Here is a 25,031-nt window from a genome sequence, read left to right as displayed (position 1 = left end):
ACAAGCCTCTATATTAAATCACCCATTCGACGAAGATCATCTATTTGGCCCAAAAGTTGACGAAACCCTCGAAAAGATGAAAAAAGATACTGACACGGCGAAATCCATGGGAGCCCTACAGTCACACACTCCTAGGCGCTCCTTTCGCCGCTCTTCCTTTCGAAGCACGGGCAGAGGCTACTCCTTGGATACTGCATCCACGTCCTACAAATCCCCTCCTCAATCTACCTTCACAAAGGGTTATCAAAGAGGCGGCTACAGAGGAAATAATAACAAGGGCAGAGGCAAGACAAATACCGCCCGCTCTGCCACACCTAATACCCAATGACTTTCCCCCACTCCCTCTAGACCATTCCACTCCGGTCGGGGGTAGAATACAACATTTCCTTCACGTCTGGGAGACAATCACCTCAGACAGATGGGTGACACAAATTATTCAGTCAGGGTATTGCTTAGGACTAACATCTGCCCCCCCAAACATTCCACCCAGGCACCGCCCTATGTCTCAAGAACGTACTGCACTACTAAAACAGGAGGTGATCTCCCTCCTGCAAAAAGGAGCCATAGAGCAGGTCCCCATAAATCAGCAAAATTTAGGGGTCTACTCCCTGTACTTTCTGATTCCAAAGACAGACGAGACTCTACGACCTATCCTAGATCTCAGACCTCTAAACACTTACATACATTCGGACCATTTTCACATGGTAACCCTTCAACAAGTTCTCCCACTTCTTTCCCAGAACGATTTTCTCACCACTCTGGACTTGAAAGACGCATACTTTCATATCCCAGTACACCAGTCTCACAGAAAGTACCTCAGATTTGTGGTGGACGGGCAACATTACCAGTTCAAGGTGCTCCCGTTCGGGGTAACAACAGCACCAAGGGTTTTCACCAAGTGCCTAGCAGTAGTGGCCGCACACCTCAGAAGACAGCACATTCACGTCTTCCCGTATCTGGACGACTGGCTAATAAAAGCCACGTCCTACGATCAATGTGTGCAACACACCGCCGCTACAGTCCAACTACTCCATCAGCTAGGTTTCACGGTGAACCATCAAAAATCCCACCTGGTACCATCACACACAAAACAATACCTCGGTGCCACCATAGACACCTCAAAAGCCATAGCCTATCCCAATCATGCCAGGATAGCAAAGATACAGGCTCTGCGTCAAAAATTCATATCTCAACACTCTCTCCCAGCAAGAGTGTTTATGCAACTGATAGGGATGATGGCCTCTTGCATCTTCATAGTGCCCCATGCAAGACTCCAAATGCGTCCACTCCAGGAGTGCTTAGCGCGCCAGTGGAACCAGGCCCAGGGACAACTGGCAGATCTGGTGTTGGTAGACGGTCGCACTCATCGCTCTCTGCAGTGGTGGAACACCACAAACCTTTCCAGAGGTCGACCGTTCCTGGACCCGGTCCCACAAATAATCCTAACAGCAGACGCATCGCTCTCCGGCTGGGGAGCTCATCCGTTACATCTCACAGCACAGGGCACATGGACGCCACAACAGAAGTTACTCCACATCAATCATCTGGAGTTACTTGCAATCTTCCTTGCCCTAAAATCCTTCCAGACGCAGATTTCAGGCAAGGCAGTCCTCATTCGCACAGACAACATGACTGCCATGTACTACATTCAAAAGCAAGGGGGCACACACTCTCCACAGCTCTCTGTTAGCTCCGAGCATATGGAGATGGGCAATTCCACAAAAAATCTTTCTCCTGGCCCAACACGTCCCAGGAGTCCAAAACACAGTGGCAGATCTGCTCAGCAGACAAACACAGCAGATCCACGAGTGGGAACTTCACCCACAAGTTCTTCACCCGTTCTTTCAGAATTGGGGGCATCCACACATAGACCTATTCGCCACCCACGAAAACAAAAAATGCCCAAGCTGAGCCGCCAGATATCCACACCCATTGTCCAAAGGCGATGTGATATGGATGAACTGGTCAAACAAATTTGCATACACTTTTCTACCTCTCCCACTAATTCCATTAGTAGTGCGAAAGCTACAACAGCATTCCCTAACACTGATCCTAGTAGCTCCAACATGGGCCAGACAACCGTGGTACACCACACTGCTGGAACTCTCAGTAGTACCACACCAAAAGCTACACCTCTCACCATGCCTCCTAACCCAGAACCATGGAGAGATCAGGCACCCGGACCCAGCTCAGCTCAACCTTGCGATCTGGCTCCTGAGGTCCTAGAATTCGGATACCTTAACCTTCCCCCTGATTGCATGAATATTATCAGGGAATCTAGACGCCCTACTACTAGGGCATGCTATGCGGCAAAGTGGAAAAGATTTGTTGTTTACTGCCACAACAACACAATCAATCCTTTAAATGTGCCCATACAGCACATCATATGTTATTTACTCCACCTACAAAGGTGTAACCTAGCATATACTTCCATTAGGTTACACCTCGCTGCCATTGCTGCTTACTTGCAAAACAGGCAACACCTATCGCTTTTCAGAGTGCCTGTCATGGAAGGCCTCAAAAGAGTAATTCCACCCAGAGTACCACCCTCACCTGTCTGGAATTTGAATATCGTTCTCACACGGTTAATGTGACCCCCTTTCGAACCATTACATAAATGTGAGCTGCAATTTCTCACATGGAAAACAGCATTTCTAGTGGCCATCACTTCCCTTAGAAGGGTTAGTGAAATACAAGCACTCACTATACAGGAACCTTTTCTCCAAATGCATCAGAACAAGGTTGTACTCCGCACCAACCCGCAATTTCTACCCAAAGTCATTTCTCCATTCCATCTAAACCAGTCGGTAGAATTACCAGTCTTTTTCTCACAACCTCAAACCGTTGCAGAAAGAGCGTTACACACACTGGATGTTAAAAGAGCTCTACTTTACTACATCCAACGTACACAACCTTTCAGGAAAACCAAACAGCTATTTGTCTCCTTCTCTCCACCACATAAAGGCAACCCTATTTCTAAATCAGGGATAGCTAGGTGGATTGTAAAATGCATACAGATTTGCTACCACAAAGCAAAGCGAACGCTATCGGTTCCCCCCAAAGCCCACTCTACAAGAAAGATAGGGGCTTCTATGGCTTTTCTAGGAAATATACCACTAGATGACATATGCAAAGCAGCCACATGGTCAACACCGCACACTTTCACAAAACATTACTGTGTAGATGTGCAAACCAAGCAACAAGCTAGTGTGGGCCAGGCTGTACTAAAAACACTGTTCCAAACAACTGCAACGGATGCCGGTGGTCGCCGTTAGGGTTGGGTACTGCTATATAATCTATGCACAGTGTATAATCTGCAGTTCATATGCCTCGAACGGAATATGCTACTTACCAGTATGCATCTGTTCTTGGCATGTAGAGCTGCAGATCTATACACGCCCACCCGCCTCCCCGGCTACCTGTATCCGTTCCAGTCTTATCTTATTTAGATACAACACACATGGGTTTCTTTACTGTTTCCACTACGCTCCATCTTTCCCTGCTGGCGAAAAACAATCTGAGGATGGAGCCGAAGCCCATGCGCAATACGAACCAAGGGAGGAGTCACCGAACTTGTGACTTCCAAAGACTTTCCAAGAGGAAAAACAAACTGCAAACATCCGGGCCCAACACCAGATGGCGAGCTATGCACAGTGTATAGATCTGCAGCTCTACATGCCAAGAACAGATGCATACTGGTAAGTAGCATATTCCTTATAAATTGGCCCCATAGTATACATCATCCAGAGCATTGATTACACGTTCTAGGTTCTTGTAATCATTCTCTGACAGAGCACAGGTTTAAAGCCTCTGGAGTTGACATACATATATCCTTACTTTCATTATATGAAACCAATGTGTTCAGTTTTGTATCACAGAAGCTGCCCTTGTTCCTTTGTATTAAACAATATGTGCCATGTTATTTGTACATAGGTTGGGAATGTCGTTTGAAGAATCTGTGAAGCTCACTTCTGTACAAAACAGCGGGGAAGATGAGAGCTCGTCCTTCTGTACATCAGGTCTGCCTGGCCCTTCGACATTTGATGAGAATGAAGTGATCTCTACTGAAATAATGTATGTCTCTGAGAATGACCTTTCGCTTTGTAACATGGAAGCAGTTCCTGCTAACGAACTAGTGGAAGAGCTGGGATTGGAAGACATTCTGATTTCAGAAGAATCGATAGTGCATGAGGAAATTGCTGAAGAGGTTGAGACAAGTATCTGTGAATGCCAAGAAGAGAATCATAAGCCGGAGCAAGAGTTTTCTGACAAGGCCTTGAGCCAGGCCGCTTCACATGAGGAAACTGTGGCAGACCAGCCTCTAGCCTACTCTGAGTTCTGTGTTGATATGAACAATGATGTAGACTGTTTGTCAAAATTAAAGGAGGTACACACAAAAGAAGTGGAGAAGGAAGAAATAGTAAAGTCAGAAGTCCCTCAAAAAGAAACGCCATTAGTCATTCATCACCCAGAGGAAAGTTTATCAGCGACGCATTCTGTTTCATCTGTACATTCTGTTGATGATATGGCAGAGAAGGAACCTCATGTTGAAGAGATGTTTGCACCAGAAGCGGAAAGTCTTTCCCCTGCTCCAGTATGCTCTTTGCTGATGAGCGAAGGCAGGTCTGTTGAACTGGAAATGCTCAGTGACCTAGAGGAACCATCCACCGAAGGACATTCATCTGAAACTGCTTGCATATCTGAAACTTCTTTCTCCTCTGAAAGTCCAGCTGATGCTTGTGCCAGCTTTGCATCACCAAGTGGTGATACCCAGTCTGCTTCAGAGGACCCCAATACACCTGCATCTGTTGAGGCAACCTCTTCATCCGATGTGTCCAGCACAGAAAACATTGAGACTGAAATTCAGCAGAAGTCTGTTGAAGAAAGTCTGAACACATCTTTAACATCGGACACATCAGCTATGTCTGCTTCCCCCGGGATGTCTGAGGCTTCACCAATGTATACTCTACCCTTGACGTCTGAAGCCTCACCAGTTTCCAACTTGCCACTAACATCTGAACCATCCCCTATGTCTGACATACCTTTTGTATCAGAAACCTCTTCCGTCTCCTCTGTAGCATTAGTATCTGAAGCATCTCTTGCTAATAGCGTTTCTTTGCCATCAGAAACTTCTCCAATCTCTAGTGTATCCACAATCGAGTGTCTCAATTTGCAACAGAGAAAATCACCCTCATTGTCTGAGGACCCTCCTTCCCCATCAAAAGAAGAAACTTCCACAAGTTCGGAATTGTCTGAATCAGAGAACATTATTGCAGATGAGAAGGAACCTCCAAGTGCTCCTGACATTATTAGTCCATGTCGATTACCCATTATCCCTGATTTATTGACACCGGAGGAGTCCAAATCTGGCACCCCAAATCACCAGTCTTCTGCATCACACACAGAACATCACAAACCACAAGCTGCTTCTAGCAAAGACATTACACCTCCTAAAATACTGATAGGTACGTGTAGTGATGATCTGATGAGAACTGATAGAAAAGGTCTGCCCTCTTCATCAGAGGCCTCTGCATTGCCTGAAGGGACAGCCTCCAAAAGCACCGAACCTTTGCAGACTAAAACACATGATAAACTATATACCTCATCTGCAGAAAGTACTTCATTCCCTGAAATACCCAAAACTAAGCAACATAAACAGCAAGGGTGTTCAGCAAATCAGTTCGAGAAGTCACACTCTAAGTCTGTAGAACCTGCCAAGTCACCTGAAGTGCCAAAAAATGAGAGTAGGGAACCAGAGATCTCAAAGAGAAAGACAGCAGAACAACATAGTTTTGGCATCTACAAGGAGAAGAGAGCCCGAATAGATGATGATCTGCCGTCTCGGTCCTCTTCTACTTCAGAGAAGGAGCAGCCACCAAGAGAAGAGCCAAAGGTTCCACCTCTTAAGGTACAGTTTCATGAGTATCATATTAATTCAATGGTCTGTGAGCTTATGCCCAGAAGCACACATATTTACCCAGAGATAGAATGTTGTTTTTTTATCTGATGCCTTGTATATGTCATTCTGGTTCTCATAAAGTGAGATGCCAAAAAACACAGGTCATATGTACAGTGGTAAAACGTATTTGATTTGCAATACACATTGTTAAAGTTCGATGATGAAGCTAGAAATGTGATCATCTTAAAACATTACTTCCAACAGCCCGACGAGCCCAAAACCACAAGATGTTCATTTTGTTTTTATTTCTATTTCTATTGATCCACTGTATTGTTGCTTCCAAAGATTGTTTTAGTATGTACTAGATGTTTTTTTTTTTTAAATATCAGTGGTTCTGACTCCTTTTTGTAATATTAGTGAGTCCACTTCGCCTGCGTTAGTGACACCACATACATCACAAGTGGCAACCTCAGATTAAAAGCCCAACTTTGAAACGTGTATCCTCTGCAGTTTGAGATCAAGTTCTTCTTTATCTGAATATATGCACCTGCGGTTTTTTTGAGGCACAGCAAAAGAGGTCCACGGGAATTAGCACTAATAGAAACTGGTTTAAAACTGACGTTGTTTTGATATTTATTAGTTCAATTTTATTTTCTTTCACAATTTCGATACTTTTCTCTCTTTGCAGCTCTTCTTTTTACATGTGTGCTTGACACTATCAAGCTAATTTACTCCAACTCTCACTGAGCTGAGTTGCGCCACACTCAGTGTTTAAGAGCCTCCTAACTGCTAATTTCTGAATCATGGCTGTAGGTGGAAGGGCGTACAAGAGGGCGACTTTTCGAAAGCTGTATCCTCAAAAGTGTTGTCACTGTCTTAACAGATTGCAATTCTAAAATTCAGGATAGAAACCAAATGTCTTATCAGTTTTTAAATGTCATTGCATTTGTCAGTTAAGATATAAAATTGCACAATCCAGCTATCTATTGATATAATCAGATTGTTTCAACAGTTATTATACGGAGTAAAAGCACATGAAAAGTGCTTACTTCATAAAGAATTGTAGAGCAAGGTTTTTCACATCAACCGTCTTGTGTAATGAAATTTCTTCGGATTCTAAAGTTGGTAGCCAATTGAGCGTCTGTATCCCCACCTTGCATGGTATTCAGCATGATTTTGTATTAAGCATTTTTAATACTCAGAATAGTCCTGTATGTTGTATCCATCCTCACAAATGCCTCTTCGGGAATGAATGTTGTAATTCTGAGACCGTTGAATAAGATCTCTTTATTTTGTTCCTTGTCCTTTTTGCCCAATGACTATCAGTCGGCTCCTTTGCCTACCTTTTTTACTAACCCACCGTGCTCCCCACTTCAACTTTTTCATGTTTAGAATATAAGTGGAAAAGCACATCATTTTTAAATTCAGTTTTTGTTGATTTAAATAGACTCTAAACGGTACATCTGGGCAGGCTGCTAGAATGACAATACATATATACCAAAACTAGAGACAGCATTCATTTTCATGGTTGGCCTTATGTTCCCTGCACACACAATCTTTGTGTGTCTGGTAGATGATCAATTCATTGATCAAGCATATGCAGTATAAATTAAAAGTTTCAAGATAAAAGAATAGATGAATTAAAAACAAATGAAATAACAGATTGGCCGACGAGCCGTGCTACTAAAGTGCACCACTTTTTAGGCAGATATGCTCAGGCAAAATGCCACCACACACCGTTTAACAAATCTAATGGCTAAATTGGGCTTACCCATTGCTTCAAGCTATGTGTAGTGGTGGGTGAACGCAAAATGTGAATGACTGCTTAAAAAACAGTGAATGAAGAGGGCTGGTCTAAATCTCCTCAGTTAATTTATTTTTATTCATGATTTTATTTAATATACGAGGCTGTAAAACTGCTAAAGCTACCTCTGATCCAGACCTAAAAAGATCATAGTATTGATAAATGTTTGCATCAAATAGGTTTGTGTGATTCCTTCCACATTAGCTTTCAGCAAAATGTAACCAGTATCTCCCACAGGCCATGTTAACAAGAATTGATTTGAGCAGGTAGGATCCTATATCCCGTTTCAAAAAAGTTCCTTTGTTTGTTGAATAGATAACAAGGTGAGCTGTAGGTATCTTATTGGAAATTAAATCCCTTCGCATTTTACCCTGAGATTGAGCAATTTGCATACCCTTGTCATTTGTGTTTTTTGCAAGGCTCTGTCACACTTTTGTGTCTTAGAGTGCAATTTCTTCTAAGACCTTGTGCTCTATTGTATCTCTTCATGTTACTCAGCAGCTTGTTGCCCAGTGTGTGACCCGCTGTCCCTACCAAACACGCATCTTAAATACAGATTTTGTTCATATATCTTTATCATTAAGGTTGATCAAATGCACGGTTGTATTAATTTTTGTTTCTCCCTCTTAGATTCAACTATCAAAAATTGGACCACCTTTCATCATCAAGAGCCATCCCATTTCAAAGGCAGAATCACGAGCTTCAGCAAGCACGTCAGTAAGTGGAGGTCGAAACACTGGAGCTAGGACCCTTGCAGATATCAAGGCAAGAGCGCAACAAGCAAGAGCCCAGAGAGAAGCAGCAGCAGCTGCTGCCGTCGCTGCAGCAGCCAGTATTGTATCGGGAGGCATAGGAAGTCCTTGTGAAGGTAGTAAAACTAGAACGTTGGCCCATATCAAGGAGCAAACCAAGGCTAAACTATTTGCCAAGCATCAAGCAAGAGCCCATCTCCAGCAACCCAGCAAAGATGGGAAGTTGTTGAATTCAAAGGAAGAGATTCCTGCCTGCGATGTTCTCACTGCCTTGGACACAAAGGTGGAAGCATCTACTGGCGTCATCATTGCTAACCCGAACTGCAGATCTCCTAACAGCAAGTCTGCCCATGGTCGTGAATCAAACATTTCATTGCAAAAGTCATTTAACGCAACTGCACTACCAGAAACTGCTGCTGACCTGTCTGCACCAAGCTCTAATGAAAGTATAGCTGTACCCCATCCGACTGACAAAACACCTTTGTCTACCTCTTCCGAAGACAGCAGTGTGCCAGTGCTTTTTAATTCAACACCCGCTCCAGTGTCTGTCTGCAGTAACACTATGCCAGGAGCCGTTAAAGAAGCCCCATTTGCAGCAGTAATGGACACAACCTCTGTTCTTGTGTCTATTGACAGTGCAAGCACTACAGTTTCAGTATGTAATGCGAACATGCTGAAACCCTCACCGGGAGCTGACGCTCCTTGCACTTCCCTTGTACCGAAAGGTAATGACACCAGTACAGTTCCTGATTCGACAGTCAGTCCTGTGGTTGCTTCTGTGGATGAGAAAAGTCTGGAGCTGTCAAATAAAGTGAACCCAGTCCATTCCCCATTTCCCACTGTGCCAGTGCCATCCATCAGAGTGAGTTCACCAAGTCCCGTCCCCAGTGGCTCTGTTTTTATTCCCCCATTGACTGCGGCTAACAGATTTTCTTCTGATAAGTCTATCCTACCTTGGGGTGATGAACTGAGTGTTCCCCCCAAAAGCACTACAGACACTGCCACAAGGCTACCCAATCCTCTACTTCCTGGCAACAGGGGAACAGTAGCCTCCTTCGCAGACACTACCAAACTAAGTAACGTTACCTTGGAAATTGCCCCACCCAGTGTAAATCTGACTGACCTCTCTTGTAAATCTAAGCCATTAGTTTTTTCTCAGACTGCCACAAATAGATCTATCCCTTGTAAAGTGATTGTTGACCACAGCAACCATAGCGCAACACTAAATTCTAACTTTTCAGCATCACCTCTGACGGATAACTTAGATGCTAGTGTGGACCCACAGCTCAGACCTGCAAAAACTGAATTTGTACTGATGCATAAATCCTGTCCTCAGGTGTCTGTGATCAGCAGGCCTGAGGCAGTTCCTGCTGAAGGAATGGAGCACAGTTCCAGCATGACTTCTGAAATGGCCAACTTAGACGAGAGTAATTCACAGGCCACCTACAGAAATTTCAGAGAATCCCCCCTTGTGCTGCACGAGAATTTAAGTGAAGCTGCTGTCCCTTGCCAAGGTTTCCCTGAAACGCTACAATGCCCTCCTTCCTTCCGACCTGGGGTGGATAACAGCTGCAGCAGTCAGTACAATGCGAACAATCGACTTTGCTGGAGTGATAAAGAGCAGGTGAGCTCAGACAAATCCACAGCCAGGCAGCCTAGCGTGACCCAGCAGATGGAGTACTCTGATGAAAGCACTTTCGAAAACATGAAAATTGAGCCAGCTGCCTACACACAGATCCCAAATTTGCATTCTCGGAATCTTGTAACAGATGTCACTGACCCTCTGAAATCTGAAGTCTGTGAAGCCGAGAAGACATTTGAGTTGGAAGGCGAAGGATTTTCAAGACATGAAATTCCTTCAGCTGTTGGTGAAATGGCCGCTGGAGTACAGGCTTCGAAGACATCCGCTATGGATTGTGGGGAAGATTCTTTACCGTTGACGACGGACACCTTTAAAAGGAATGCCAATCCTGGGAGTACAAGTTGTCGTCTGTCGTCAGTGGAAGCCAACAATCCTCTGGTGACCCAGTTGCTGCAAGGCAACCTTCCTCTAGAAAAAGTCCTACCCCACCCGCGGTCAGGAACCAAGCTAGAAATCAACAGGCTTCCCCTTCAGGCTACCTCGGTATGTAAAATGAATACCTCAGAGAGGAGCAGCATTGAAAATCCAACATCCAGGTCTCCTACTCCAGAAGGAAAGGTGTACCCTTTGGGAAGCATGGCGCCACTGCATGCGCGGAAGCGGGAGAACCATCCCAAAAAAAGGATGGCAAGAAATATGGGTGACGAAACGCATGTGAAGTGTGAGTCTAGGAAGATGTCATCAGACACTGATAAAGGGGCTCCTTGTCTCATTCCTTCAAATATGAATCATCTGGGGCAGGGACAACCATTTAAACAGGAGTGGTTAAACAACCACCCGGTTCCAAGCATAATGGCCCATAGCCCGGAGATTAAACAGCAGAAAAGACCCCTCCCCTCATGCAGTTTCCAGCAGAGCCTGTACCACGTTGATAAAAACGGGAGCTTTCAGACTGACCCTAGTGCCACGCACAGACAGCATTTTTACCAAATGTCTATGGCTCAGAGAGGTCCTGTTCCAACAGCTGCTATGACGCAAGGTTCCGCAAAGTCCCCTTCCGGCACGAATGCATTTGCCTTTAACAGACGTATAGACCAGAAAGGTCTGGCAGAGCCGCACGCTTCAGCACAGCCGCTGAGGCTAGGGAATGTTTTCTCTCCTAGCCATCAGATGAAAGAAAGCGGCGACATCCCCAATACCCCGCCAAATATGCAGCATCCATTTTTAGTTCATCCTTCCCCACCCAACGCTGACGTCCAGTCTGATCAAAAGCATCCAGTAGTTCCCATGGAAACCACTAAGAGACTCGGCTGGCCTCCGCCTGTGAGCATCGGTAGCAATATCAAATCTGAGCCCGTTTCGTTTGAAGAGGGATTAGGCGGCGGCAGTAGCAGTGACGAAACGGGCATGAAGCAGGCTGCTTGCGAACAGAACGAGCTAAAAGAACATTTGAAAGCTTTCGCTTTAAAAAACTCAGACTTTTCTTCCTACTTGCCCCTTGAGCCGCAGAAGCCTTTCCCTCAACACGCTGTGCAGAAACAGACGCAACATCCGCAGCAGCACTGCGGGAGCTATCCCACAATTCACTTCGGCACCACGAACTTCAAGAGGGCAGCGTCGGCCATTGAAAAGTCCATAGGAATGTTGGGAAGTGGCCTAAACCCCGGCGCAGGCCTGCCTGCCCAGAACTCTGCCCTTCCTGTTCAGAAATTTGCTGACAGCAGCAGCGCCGATGAGTTGGAACTAAAATGCTCGTGCAGGCTGAAAGCCATGATTGTGTGCAAAGGCTGTGGCGCCTTCTGTCACGACGACTGCATAGGTCCTTCCAAACTCTGTGTAGCCTGTTTAGTTGTGCGATAGAAACTCAATCAGAGATGCATTGTCTATTTCCAAGCACTGCAGAAGAGAAATATGAAAAAGACAGAAACACAAGACCTTTTTGGTTATTATTAACAGCCCTTTTTTGTTTGTTTTCTTCTGTGAATTTTCTCCGTTTCAGTGTTCACTCATCTCTTGTATGACATTGCCAGGGTTGGTAGGGCAGAAACATTCATGGCAAAAGAGAAACCATTGTTAGTGCAGAACCGTGGTTTTCTATGTTCACTTAAGGGACGTGAACTCTGGGTCCAGGACCTGGGGCAGATAAGCAACCGTTGACATCAGGCTTGAAAATGTCTGTTTCTATGCACATAAAGTTGAACACCATTTTGAAATGTAAGTTTAGTCCTTCCGCAGAAAAATGGTTAAAGCACACTTACTCCAGGATTTCCTTGGTGAATCTGTGTATTGCACTCCACGCACAATCAACAAAGGGAACATGGCAAAAGAGTGGAGTGTAAGCCGGGCAGTGTTGAAGTGTCGCTGTTTGTTAGGTGTGGACAGTTGGCCTTTGTTTTTATTTATTTGTTACTAACTCTATGAACTTTGTCTTCTCCACGGCCGAGTACATTGGATCGGCGAGCTTAAAGGGAAAGACTTTTAAATATGTGATGAATGAAATGTTTGCAAACCCGCACTCAAGGGGTTGGCGGGTTAATATTGTGATGAAGTGTGTTGTTCATGACTGACCTCAAAGGGTTGTATTCTGCCTACATTGAGGATTTGAAGAATTATGTGAAAATATGGATGATTTAATTACACATACGGAGTCTCAAATTTCTATTTAAATTATATTATTTTCATATGAACTAAAAACATGCTTCTAGACCTGGGGTGTCTAAAGGTGATCCCAGTCACCTGGAGCCTTGCCAGGCAAAATGTATATCCACATGAAATACATTTTCATACCCTAACTGGGAAATCTTTATATGTTCATGGCCTATGCTGATAAACTGGCCGGACTGCAGCCCAAGTGGGCCAATATTTGGCACCATAATCTAGATCAAATCGCTCTTAATCAGTGCTTTAGAAATAAAACTCTAGCAGCTATCAAAGCAGTAAAACAACAAAGGTGTTCTGTTTCTTTTAAACTAAAAGCTACCGGTTTTGGTACATATTGTCGGGGCAACACAAAATAGTATGCAAGTTTGTTGCAGTGCAAAGTCTCTCAAAATCTCAATTTCTGCATTTGTGATTTTGAAAGCTCTTGTACTGTACCATCAAATCATACATATTTTAGTTAGTCCAACAAAAGCTATAAATATAAAACCTCAAGTTTTAGGGCATTTGAAGTCAGATCTCGCTTTCCTTAAAGGCATTTTCTACTAACGAGCCTTGCAATCCACATTGTGGAGTTAATTGTCATTTAAATTGATGCTAAAATGTATATTTACTATTCCCCTTTTCCACAATCACGCACATGCATCTTAAGTGTGCAACATTTTAAGTTTGCTTAGTGTTTCCTGATACATCATGGTTTCGGTTTTCAGAAATTATTTTAGTAGAAAACCTAATATTGTGACATTATACTAGCATCCTTGTATGTCTCGAGGGCTAGAACTGTTTCCTATTTCAGACACTTTAAATAGGAGCATCAGTCACTACTCCCTCTAAGGAATTTCCTGGTCTTGTACTATGTACCAGTGCAGCTACTTGTACCAGCGACTCTCCTGAAACAATGTTTTTTCTTAAACCCCAGTAAATAAATCTATTTTTATTTTTTTTGCTCATAAATTATGACTTAATAACTTGTTAAAGTGCTGTGCAGAAAAAACATAAGTACAAAATATAAACTTAAAAAAGCAAAAATAAACATAATACGTTATGAGACAAAGGATTGGTGCAATGTCTGGATAAATAGAAATTGAAAACTTTAATAGCAACTTTCGAAGTGCATTTTTAACTCCTTCCAAATTAAATGAAAAGTATGTACAGTTCTGAGCTAGCTGAAAGTTCACTCCAGAAGGAGACCGCACAGGTGGTTGAGGCCTAAGATAGAGGAACAACGCATTTCCTCAAACTCCTGGAATCTGCGGATAATGCTAGCTTTTCTGCCAGATTTCTTAGAGTAGTCAAACAGAGGCCTGGCCCATTATTGAGAGTTGATTCTATCAAATATACAGGCTCTGTCAGCAGCATAAAGTGGGAGGGCACGAGTTAGGAATTCTGAAGGCAAGCAATGGCATATTGCTGAGTCATCTATGGGGTTCACTGATGCTTAAACATCTGCACAAAGTCTGAGGCAGTTAGTTTGCTTTTTGAGAAAAGAACGGTTCTATATAATGTTTTATAATATGAAGCTTCACCTTAAGTATGAGGAAAAGATTTTGCAAATGAATGGTACTGCTGTTCGAGGGGTGACGTCCACTACTATCTTAATCAGCAAACATTAAATGCCAAATTTCAAGCCTTTGCAGTAAGAATGAGAACTTCAGTCCTTATTTAGAGTTCTGCGGGGAGGACATCTGCCAAAAAGGGACTTATGTTCTACCTATTGTAATTAGAGTGCCATTGACATCAACACGCTCTTAACACGGCGGGTGAGATATCCACCAGTTTTGGCAGATGTTCTACATCCCCCAACTCCAAGTAAGACCCATTGTCTTTTTCGAAGGACGCAAATGAGTAGGTTTCTAGAGTAGAAAGCTGCTATTTCCAGGAGTTGGGCACCATCGCTCCCCTCCAGTGCATGCCTGGAACCTCTAAGTCCCTCCTTAAAAATGTCTCTGCTGATCACAGCCAAAGGTATAAGTGCCCAAACCCCTCCATTCCTGAGATGCAATATGGCCAAGCTCTAGTGCCATGTCGTGCTGAAAGGGCATGTCTGCATTCATCTCTAGGAACTGGCGGCTTGCTGCCATTAGGAAATCAATCCCCCTTTTATTGCTAGTGAAATACCTCTTGGTGCTTTTGCCTTGTACCTTCACAAGACAGATGTTACTGATGATGGAATCTTGTCTTCTGATTATTCCAATATTGAAATCTAGGTTTGTATCAAGATACCACCATTTGCTACCTTGGCACATTCGAATGAAAGGTCCTTATAGATTTATCCACTTCCATTGGGGCTCAATGTCTCTCTTAAAAAGACAGGCATTTATTGGAATGGATTACCATGAGAATGGCTCTAATAAGTTCTAACCTTTAAATCACAATCATGTTGGACATTAACGTAGCGGTAGCATTTCATTTTTTTCGATGAGGTCTTTTTAAAAACCAATCACTGGGTTAGAACTTTCAAAGATTCTTTTGTACCAAACCTAATAAACTCACATCAAGCACTGACAGCCACATGCTCGTATAACACATTTGCAGGCTTTATGATGTGATTGCCCAATTGAATTGCAGGGGAGATATCTGCTTTTTTTCTTTATTTTATGTACTTTAATTGTGTACTACTGCAAAGAGAGAGATTGTCTAGTAATATCTGCAGACCTCACCCTGACTAATTAAGCTTATTAGCTGCATGACTGAAACGCCCTAAATGGTCGAAGCCCTTCAGGTCTGCACGGTGTAATATGGCAAACCTCGGTGCAGCAGAACTCCCAGAGTATAAATGTGCCTATGTTTTAGGAATGTCCCATCAAGATTCATTCGTTTTGCAGGCTACATCAGTATGCTCCTGTGTTCATATATAATGCCAGAATCTTAAAAAAAAAAAAAACCCCAGTGTTGATTTTGGGGGAGGAGAGGGCTAATGGTGGCAATGCAATAAGATGCTGACACATTTCAACAATAATCATCAGTTGTGATTGAGAGTACCCTTTCTTGAGGTTAATTCCTGATAAATATGAATGAAAGGAAAGGGAAATCCCATTAAAGGACTATTTGCACTGTTATATTCTTGGAACCACATCATCCTGACTGGGGAGCATGTTCTTTACTATTGCTTGTTCCCATGCAGATACAGTACATGATAAATACCGATTTACAGGGTTTTGTATTAATATTGTTTATTTCGTAGGGTTAGTTAAATCCCGTGCCAGTTAGAATATAGTACAGTATTTCCACCATCATGAACAAGGCAACCACTTTCTCCTTTTTTTTTTAGGGCTTTCGTTTGTTTTAGTAAAATTTGTAAATCACCATATATATCTTTGCCTGTATAGGAGACTCACCTATAACCGTTACCAGACCTGCAGGGTTTCTCTTTTAACAGGTTATATGTAGAGCATTTAATTTATTTAATTTAATCAAAGGCTGAATCTAATTGGTTTGACACAGAGAACATTTTAATTTGACTTTTTAGCCCGATATAGTAAAGTAAATGATGGAGATATGTGACTCCGACTGCCACCAAAGTTTTGAGTTCTTGCCAAGCATGTGCCATTAGGTACTATAGGTTGGTAAACATGTATTGTGCCGTATCATCGACAGTGAATTTACTAAAAGCATGTTTGCTACTCAGATTTCACATAGAAAATGTGTCCGGAATGTTTTGTCAGTCCAGAAGAAAAAGCTGCCTGTTTTAGTTAGTGATCTTTCATCTGATCTGCAAAAGAAGCACAAGATGGAAAAGTGCACCAACTTTCGATGCATGTGTTTTTTCAGAACTGGCCTCCGAGGTCAGGTCTTAAAGAATGTCATAATGCACTTTTTTGGTTGCTCAATCCAACATTGGTTTAGCTCACTATTTTCTTCTGGTTTCTAAGCTATTACATCTTATGAACGAAACTTGTGTGGCCTTAAAAGCTAAAGCACCATTTCATCTTTGTATTTACCTTGTCAGTGGAATTGAAGCAATTTCACAGTGTAGTGTAGTGGTTCCAGAGCCAGTATCATGGTTGGACCAAAGCTTAGGGTCTAAGCCTTGCACACGAGAAAATAGATAGAGATGGAGGATGTGATCTCATCATGATACGCCAAAGATGCAAGCATTTTTATGGCACAATACATTTTTACCACCTCTTAGTAGGTGAGACCCAAACTAATCATTTCCATTGTTTTCATCACATTTGTCCTTTCAATTTTCAGTATACCTGTTGAAGCCAGTTCTTTTTGATGCTGTCCATTTAGATTACACTGAAGAAAAGGCTTTTGTATTCGTGGCCACCCCCAGTTGAGCAGAATGCACTATTTCAATAGAAGTGAATTCCATCATATCATAGAAATGCACTTTGTATATGTAGGGAAGAACCACCAATTCCCTTTTGCATACATATCAGTCACACTTATGTCATTATTGTAATGGTAAGATACTGTTCTTCGATGCTGCATTACCCAGCGATACGATGTCAAGAAATGCCTTACGGTTGTTTGTACTTTGTTATATCACTCTTCTTCTAATGTAAAATCTTAGCTTTGGTTGATTATTTACCAGGTTAGCTTTCAATACAGTTCCCATGTTTCCTGATTTAGGGTCCAACTAATTTAATTTTAATTGGTGATTGTGCAGTTCTCAATGAAAGAGAAGTTCTCTGAAATGATACTGAATACAGTGCACATGTGGAAACATTGTGTTTGTGTTGTACCAAGCTAATTGTTGACCAAGATACAATAAAGTGCCGACATCCCTATTGAAACTGTAGAAGCATTGGGGTGAAGCGAGGGAGGTTTGATTTTAACTTCCAAATACCCTTTTCCCAAGCTGGACAAAAAGATATAAGGTCTTTGTGACTTCGAACCCTCGAAATTTACTTTTTGCCTGCTGCAGGAAAGTGTAGTTTCTTTGCAGATCTTAGTCTGGCAAGGAAAGCAAAAATGGCTACTGACCTACTTGCCTCATGCATTTTTGTCTTTTCTCTGGGTGTCAGAGAAAGCGTGATGGTTGTAATTCTCTGAAACTTTGCTGGTGTAATGTTGCATACCGTGCATGGACCAGGATAAACATGAACGCTTCACATGCAGTAATCGCAAGAATTCATTAGCATCCTATTGTTCATGCCATTGCAACTCCTAGCACTGATGCTCTGTGACCAGCAATTTTTGGCGACAAGAATGTCTTGGATAGAAGGGCAGCTTTGTTACAGCTTTCACAAGCCAGCAAATTGCCATGCCATAAGACTCCTTAACTTTGCATTCTCACCTTTGCATGTTTTGTTGTTTAGAGGCTGATGCTCCCTGGTGAAGAGGGGTGTCTTTTACTCCTACTTTCTTTCCCAGTTTCCACTATCTCATTCCATTGGACTTCATAAATTTCCTAATTTTTGTGCAGCTTTAACACTAACAGGGTATTGTAACTGTTGCACTCCGTTTGCTTACTTTTAATGTCTCAGTAAAAAGAAACAAAAGCATGTAAAATGCTCTGTCTGACAATAGTATTTGAAATGTTATGCCCCAGTCGAAAGGTCTGTTTTTTCACTCTCAGCAATGAAACCACATATTCTTGCTTGATTTCCTATTTCCTGTAAGTATTGCATTCTTTCTCCCAAGCCCAGGTTACTCTGTAGTCATTGAAAAATGCATGCATGATGGTGGTCGAATGTGTTTTCATGCTATAATACATCCTGCATGAACACTTAGTTCAAGTAATGGTGAAAAGCCATCCTTTCTCTAAACTTGCTACAATTTGTGAAACAATGAAGGTGAAAGTCTCCTGTCTACAGGCACAAGGGGCATTGTATGCTCTCGAATTCAGGTCTCTTTAGGTTCTAGTAGAAATACCTAGTCCACCATCATACAGGCACCTGCCATACCCTTAATATTTGGTTGAGAATACATTTCTGACTGCAATATCTGAGCTTTATGTAGTTCGTACCTCAGTCCTACTTCCTATCATGGTCCTCTCCCCATGCCTTAGTGGCGAGAATTGTCAGAGCCTAGTCTCAGATATCTCCCATTAGAAGTGTTGTGCTTTCAACCTCCTATCTGCCTACATTTTTCGATGAAGAACAAAATCATATCTATATATTTTGCTTTTCTCTAAACCTGAAAAGCTATACCATACCTTCAATACTCCAGTAAGACTAGCGATCATTTCCCAATTTGATATGTGTGCTGACATTGCAGTAATTTGAGAATACTGTGATCTAAAATTCCTCTGGTTATCCTATTCCAGTATTTTCACAATAGTCTGATCTAAAATGCCTCCGCTTGTCCTAGTACTTGCTAAAATTTGTACCGCAGTATGTTGGGCATGTCAAAACAGAACAGCAACACCTATAACACCACTATGTGGTGTTCTGTTCCATCTTCCAACCCCCTTAGGCATCCTCACCTGTGCCTATATATGCTACCATGGAAAATAAAGCTACCACCATGTGACATGTTGGTCTTTACAAGCACTGCTCACCATAACATGCTTTGTCTACCTGAGGTTTTTCACTTACTAGTTTTGAACCTTTTGCTGTTTGATGAATAACAGGTCACTCATTCCCTATGTCTCACCCTGCCCGGTTTGTGAAGTCCTTCTCCTTTTGTATGTGGCTCTCCCTGTCTACCATAATGAAAGACACCCATATGTTGTTACAGAAACTCTGAAGGCACTTGTATTCTGGTCCATCAATGACTTGCAAAAACCTGAAATAAATGTTCATACAAGTTCAGTTATGCACAAAGTATGAGTGGTTTTCATTGCCTTATGCAGTTGTGTATCAGCAGTGTATCCACTTCCATCTTAAAAGATTGACCACCAAATGTATCTAGCTGGCTTTTCCTAAAACAGCGGTTGCCACTTGATGGAATGATTTGGTTAAGCTTGCTGGTTAGAAGGATGCACCTGATTTGAGAGTTGCAGAGCAGCAGTTCCACCTCCTGTGTATGTCACTATATTTCCATCAGTGTCAAGGTTGGTTGGAAAAAAACGACGGCCAGATTTAAGCTTTACAATAAATTAATCATAATCCCAGAACAAAATTCCATACTTCAAATTATGTTTTTTTGATATGTAATGTGATCTATTTTGCCATGCATCAGACTTCACAGATTTGCCCATTGCTTTCTTGGAGTCGGGGTAAATTGTTGGATTGCCCACCCCCAATTTTCGTCCCCAAGCGCTAATAAAATAATTGTAATTTCCTCCATTAAAAATCCGACACACTATTGTTTCCTATTGCTTCAAACAAACTGTGCATTAAGAAGAGATTATTTCAAAAGCATCTGAACAGAGCGAGCTTCATGTATGCAATCAGGTGTGTCACTGCACAAAAAAGAAAATTATTTAAAATTGGTATAATTTAAAGGAAGAGTCTCTTAATTTTGAGCTCATGTTTGGCGTTGTGCTGTGTTTGATAGTGAAAGAGAATTTTCGTCCAGAGGACACCTCTATTGTATTTGTACTGTCTGTGAATGTTACAGAAAAGTGCTTTACGTTGTTGCCATAATTTTTATGTAGGTCACTTAAATAGTGTTTTTTTTTTTTTTGCCACAAAAAAATTGCCTTCTGATCAGGAGGGTGATTTTTTAATACTTTGTTTTGTCAGTATTCAGAATGTTTACATCAGTTTATCATTAGCCATGCAATGCCTTTTTAAGGGGCAGTATTACGGTTCTGCAATGGAAAGAGTTTTGACATGAATCCATACTTAAAATGCATGATGAATGTGTGTATGTGCGTGTGTGTGAAGGGAGACAATGTGTGTGAGATTAAGTGGTGGCCAAGCGCCTAATAATAATTGCAAAGACACAAAAAAAAGAAAAAATCCTTCGGTTTTCTACCAAAGAAAAAAATACCACATTACAAACTCCCTAGTGTGTACATTATGTAAAAGAGGAGGAACTCATTACAAGAGTGTCTTATTCAACGTTTGCTTTATGCTTTCATTGCTACCGAACTAAAATAACCATGTACAAGCATTTTAACAAACAGGAAAGAGGACAGTGTTTTATGTAGAATTCAGGGATCATGCATTCTTTAATGGTGCTTTTATTTTGTTTGTTTTGTAAATGTCACTGTGGAAGTGACGGTTCACAATGCTATAAATTAAATTCAGTTGTTTTGTCTTTGTTTTCTTGTTTTTTTCCTCCCTCACACAAAAATGGGCTTCATTTAAAATATTTGAAGGAAAAAAAAAGAAATAAAAAATAATATAAGTATTTGTTGACCTTTCTTTCTTTGTCTGTGACATGTCTGTTACTTTCAGAAACATGCTAATTACTTAACGAAAATCAAATGTTCCCAAATATACCATTCATGCCAAGCATAATTAGTTTAAATTTTATAGTTTCTTAGTTTAATGTATTCATTTCAGAAACAAAGACAAGAACCATGTAGAACCATCTGCTTAGTTTCTTGGGCAAAGTACCCCCTGTACCCAAAAGAGAGAAGCAGCCTAGTTTTTTCCAGTTGTTACTTTTTAGTTTGACTCATTTTTCATTATATGTTTTTACAGCTGGAGTCGTATCAAAATGGTTAAGTGTTTTGTGTCAGCATTGAAAAAAAATATATATGAACTCATTATTCTACGACAATTTCCTACCACCAAGCAGTCATCCAAACTAGTTCCAGGAGGTGGCAGAATGAGTTAACTTTGTGCCGGATTCACAAATAACTTCAGTGGCTCCGATGTGGATTTGTTATTGAGCATCTCAGATTAAGACTATCTTTATTATATTTAAAATGTATTCCATAGAGAAAATGTGGGTTGCCTGAAGCTTCTCTGGGATGCTGTGTCCAAAGTGAATGCAGAAAGATGTGCAGGACTATAACTTAAACCTTCCCATTCATCTTCACACTTCTCCCAAACATCTTTGTACAGTCAAAAACTGTTTGTGTAAATCAGAGTTGTTAGTGGCATCTCCTAATGTGCTCGAATGGCAATGTCAGGTACTCCTGGTGTGCATCATTATAGGTATAAAAAAAACCTTGAAATGGGATCATGGTCATTCTCCTTTTTGCTGCTGTCACAGGAGGATTCCATAATACACTGCCTAGATGTTTTTGTAAAAGCCTGTTTTGATGTAATGAACGTTTGTTTTGTTCAAATTTAATTTAAGCTAGGTCATCTTGCCTTTCTTGCAAGCTGTGTAAAAACAAGTTAGAAAATTCAGAAACACTAGCACAAAACATACCCTTTTTTTGTTACCCACCCCTTCATTATTCCTCCAATGCAGAGCCCTTATAACTCTTGAAGATCATTATGCTGGCGGTCCACAAATTGTCTTCTGACCAGTCACCTCTTGTTATGAAGTTAAAAGGTGAAGTGGTTAACAACATGACTTCTGCCAGCGCTCCTTGATGGACTAACTTTGGACACATCAATGGCATCTGTTGTTTGTGGTAGACCAAAGTTCAGAAGGTGGAGGAAAACAACTTTTGTCTTTTTGACCCCTCTAAGTGTGTGGCCTCGCCTGACCCACAAAAGCATATTCCATCCAAGGGTCTCCTCATCAGAAATTTCTACTGTTCAGTACTCTGTTGAAACTATAATGTATTTCCATCCATTGTACCAATCTCTCTTTAAATAAAAAAATAACTTAAGTACCTGTGGCATAAAAAACATGTAGCTCTAACAGCATCTTTTTCCCACAGTAAAAAAATATTTGTCAGGGACAGTACTTCTAATACACAGCAGACTTTCAAACTTACCTATTACATTTGACCATATCATTTTGTTCACAATCTCAAGATATCCAATGTGTGATTCCGCGTTGTTTGTGGCAGCCCTAAATATCTTTGCTTAGCCAGATACACACTGGGGCACATGTTAATCCATGACTCCTATTTGTCCTTGGTTTGCATTAGTTTATTGCACCATAAACTCTTCAGGGACGTATATTGTCTAGTAAATAAAGCAGTGCATGCACAATCACTGTCCAACCTGTACTCCAGCTTTACATCCCTTCGCTTAATTTTCATGTGTACCTCTGCCATTGACCATTCCCCCATGTCTCTCCCCCATTTATGTCTCTTGCCTGTCATTGTTCATCCTACTGGTTGCTTTTGTATGCCTAGCTAATATGAGTGCAAGTAGCAGTTCTCACTTTGTTTATCTTATGCTTGAGATTTTCCCGACATGCATGCGGTTATCTTACAGATTCTTGTGACCACATCGGTCTTGAATAAAACTTCTTTGGGACAATCCCACAATAGGTGAAAATAGGAGAATTACTGCCGTTTGTTCGATTTCTCATTTATTTTTGCAGATGTCACACGTGGATATGATTTAGTACATGTAAATGTGGCAGTTAAAATCTAGTGTTACTAGAGGCTTCAAAATTCTTCATCCTTCTTCATGCTAATAACTTTCCCTAGAGAATGCCATTCAGTATTCTCTTACAAGCAAGATGTAGCACATCTCCCTCCTTAATAGAATTTTTTTAATGAGAAATAATGCTAAATTAGCATATAAAATATATACAACTAAATTACAAGAAAAATGAGATCTTAAATAAATATGGAACCTGCAAAAACAAAAAAATAATAAAATAACTTTCTAATTCAAATTGTCATGAATACCTCTAACACTTTCACTCTACATAATATAATTGTACCACTGGGGAACTCGCCTGTATCTGACTTGACGCTGTTCAACATACTTTTTACATCTCCTGACTCAAAAACAGGGTTTCTCTTCACTCCTTCTAAAAGACAATCCAGTACCTTAACCAATTTTTTATTTTTATATAATTCCACACGTTCCCATCACTTAACTTCACCTGCCTCACCTGTAAAGGTTCAGAAAACTTGAACAAAAATTGTTTTCCTTTTGACATTTCTTTGCACATACCTATTCACCCACCTTAAATTTTCCCATAATGCAAATCTGAGGCTCCTTAAAATCAACACCTCAAACTGTTCCATTCCATGTATTTGATAATAACAATCTTGGCTTCATTCCCCTCCTGAGATCAAACTTTATTTTCCCTGTTACGCTGTTGGGAGTTGTACAATAAGCCCCTGTCAACATCCTCACAGGTTTCCTCCACTGACCACTCTTACACCTTGCCAATTGCAATCCTTCCTTGAGAGTTCTCTTCCACCACTCAACAAAGCCATTGCTTTGGGGATAATCAGCAGACATTTTGATCTGCTCAACTTCATTTACTTTAAAAAGAATCCTTCATTACCTGAGACGCAAGCTCTTTTTTTATCTGTTATGATGATCTCAGGTGTTCCTTCTACTCCCACATTCCTCCCAAAATTTGAAATCATCTTGATTAGTCACTTGATCGGTTAACTTCACTTCTGGCCACCTTCCATGATAGTCTACAACTACAATGGCATGTTCGGGACAAGAACTTAACACATTATACAGACCCACAATGTCCTAACCAGCTGTCTTCCATGGAGCATTTGTTTTCTCACTTTCAACTGTGGCTAATCCACTTTCCTGTGATTTATCACTCCAAACACAAAGCATGCAATCTCTTTTAGCGCCGGCTTCTGGTCGAACCCCAGCCACCAACTCTCCACCCTTATTCTACCCGTGGTGGCATTCAGCCTAATATGCCCTTCCTTTCTCAATTTGAAAATCCGACTCCTCACCATCTCTGGCACAACCAATAACTCTCCTTTTAGCATTATGTTATTCATTACCGACAGCTCTGCACTTGGGTTACAGAATTATTCAACACTATCCAGTGCCTTTCCTCTTGTGGGTAAATCTCACGACATATGTCTGTTGACCTCCTGCAATATTTCATCTTCCTTCAAAGCCTGCACCCATTCATCGTGTGATATGCTTCTTTCCATTCTTTAACCGTCCTCACCTTCTTCATGTGTTTCTGGTGGTAACCGAGACAATCGGCCACTACATTTTTCCTGCAATGAACACACTCCACCCTATAACAATAGTCCAGCATTCATTATAACCCATCGTGAAATCCTTGCAGAAGCTGGTTTAAATCTTTGTGGAAATGTCTACAAAGGAATGATTGTCGGTGTAAATAACAAAGTCAGCTCCCCATACATACTTCCTAAAGGGATTCACACTCCACCAACAAGCTAATGAATCCCTCAATTGTGGAACACGACCGTTCAGCATTACTCAGCGGTCTTGAATCACAGGCTGTGGTGATCTCTTTTCCATTTTTGTACTGCATTGAAGAGCTCCCAAACCCACACTACTAGCATCAGGGCAAACTATTCACCTATCTTATGTGTCAAAAGGCTTCAAGGCCAGAGTAGATACTATACACCTCTTCAGCTGATATTTATTCTGTGGTAATTGGGGCATCTTCAATGGACCTTACTAACACCGTGGGTTGCACACCATTTTCGTCTAACCAATGCTCCAG

At 41.5% G+C, this 25,031-nt stretch overlaps 1 protein-coding gene across 2 annotated transcripts in view; it reads left to right on the top strand.

The window, feature by feature from the left end:
* ASXL3 (ASXL transcriptional regulator 3) overlaps positions 1-13,728 on the top strand; it is a 306,825-nt gene extending 293,097 nt beyond the window's left edge. For both annotated transcript variants that reach the window (XM_085605686.1, XM_085605685.1), the window contains exons 12-13: positions 3,934-5,908; positions 8,334-13,728. In XM_085605686.1, the coding sequence (XP_085461812.1) occupies positions 3,934-5,908; positions 8,334-11,897 (5,539 nt within the window). In that variant the 3' untranslated portion in view covers positions 11,898-13,728. The remainder of the gene's footprint in view (positions 1-3,933; positions 5,909-8,333) is intronic.
* Positions 13,729-25,031: the final 11,303 nt, after the last annotated feature.

This window comes from Triturus cristatus, chromosome 5_1, assembly GCF_964204655.1.
Source record: "Triturus cristatus chromosome 5_1, aTriCri1.1, whole genome shotgun sequence".
In the NCBI taxonomy this organism is placed as follows: Eukaryota; Metazoa; Chordata; class Amphibia; order Caudata; family Salamandridae; genus Triturus; species Triturus cristatus.
This window is presented reverse-complemented; position numbering and strand designations above follow the sequence as displayed.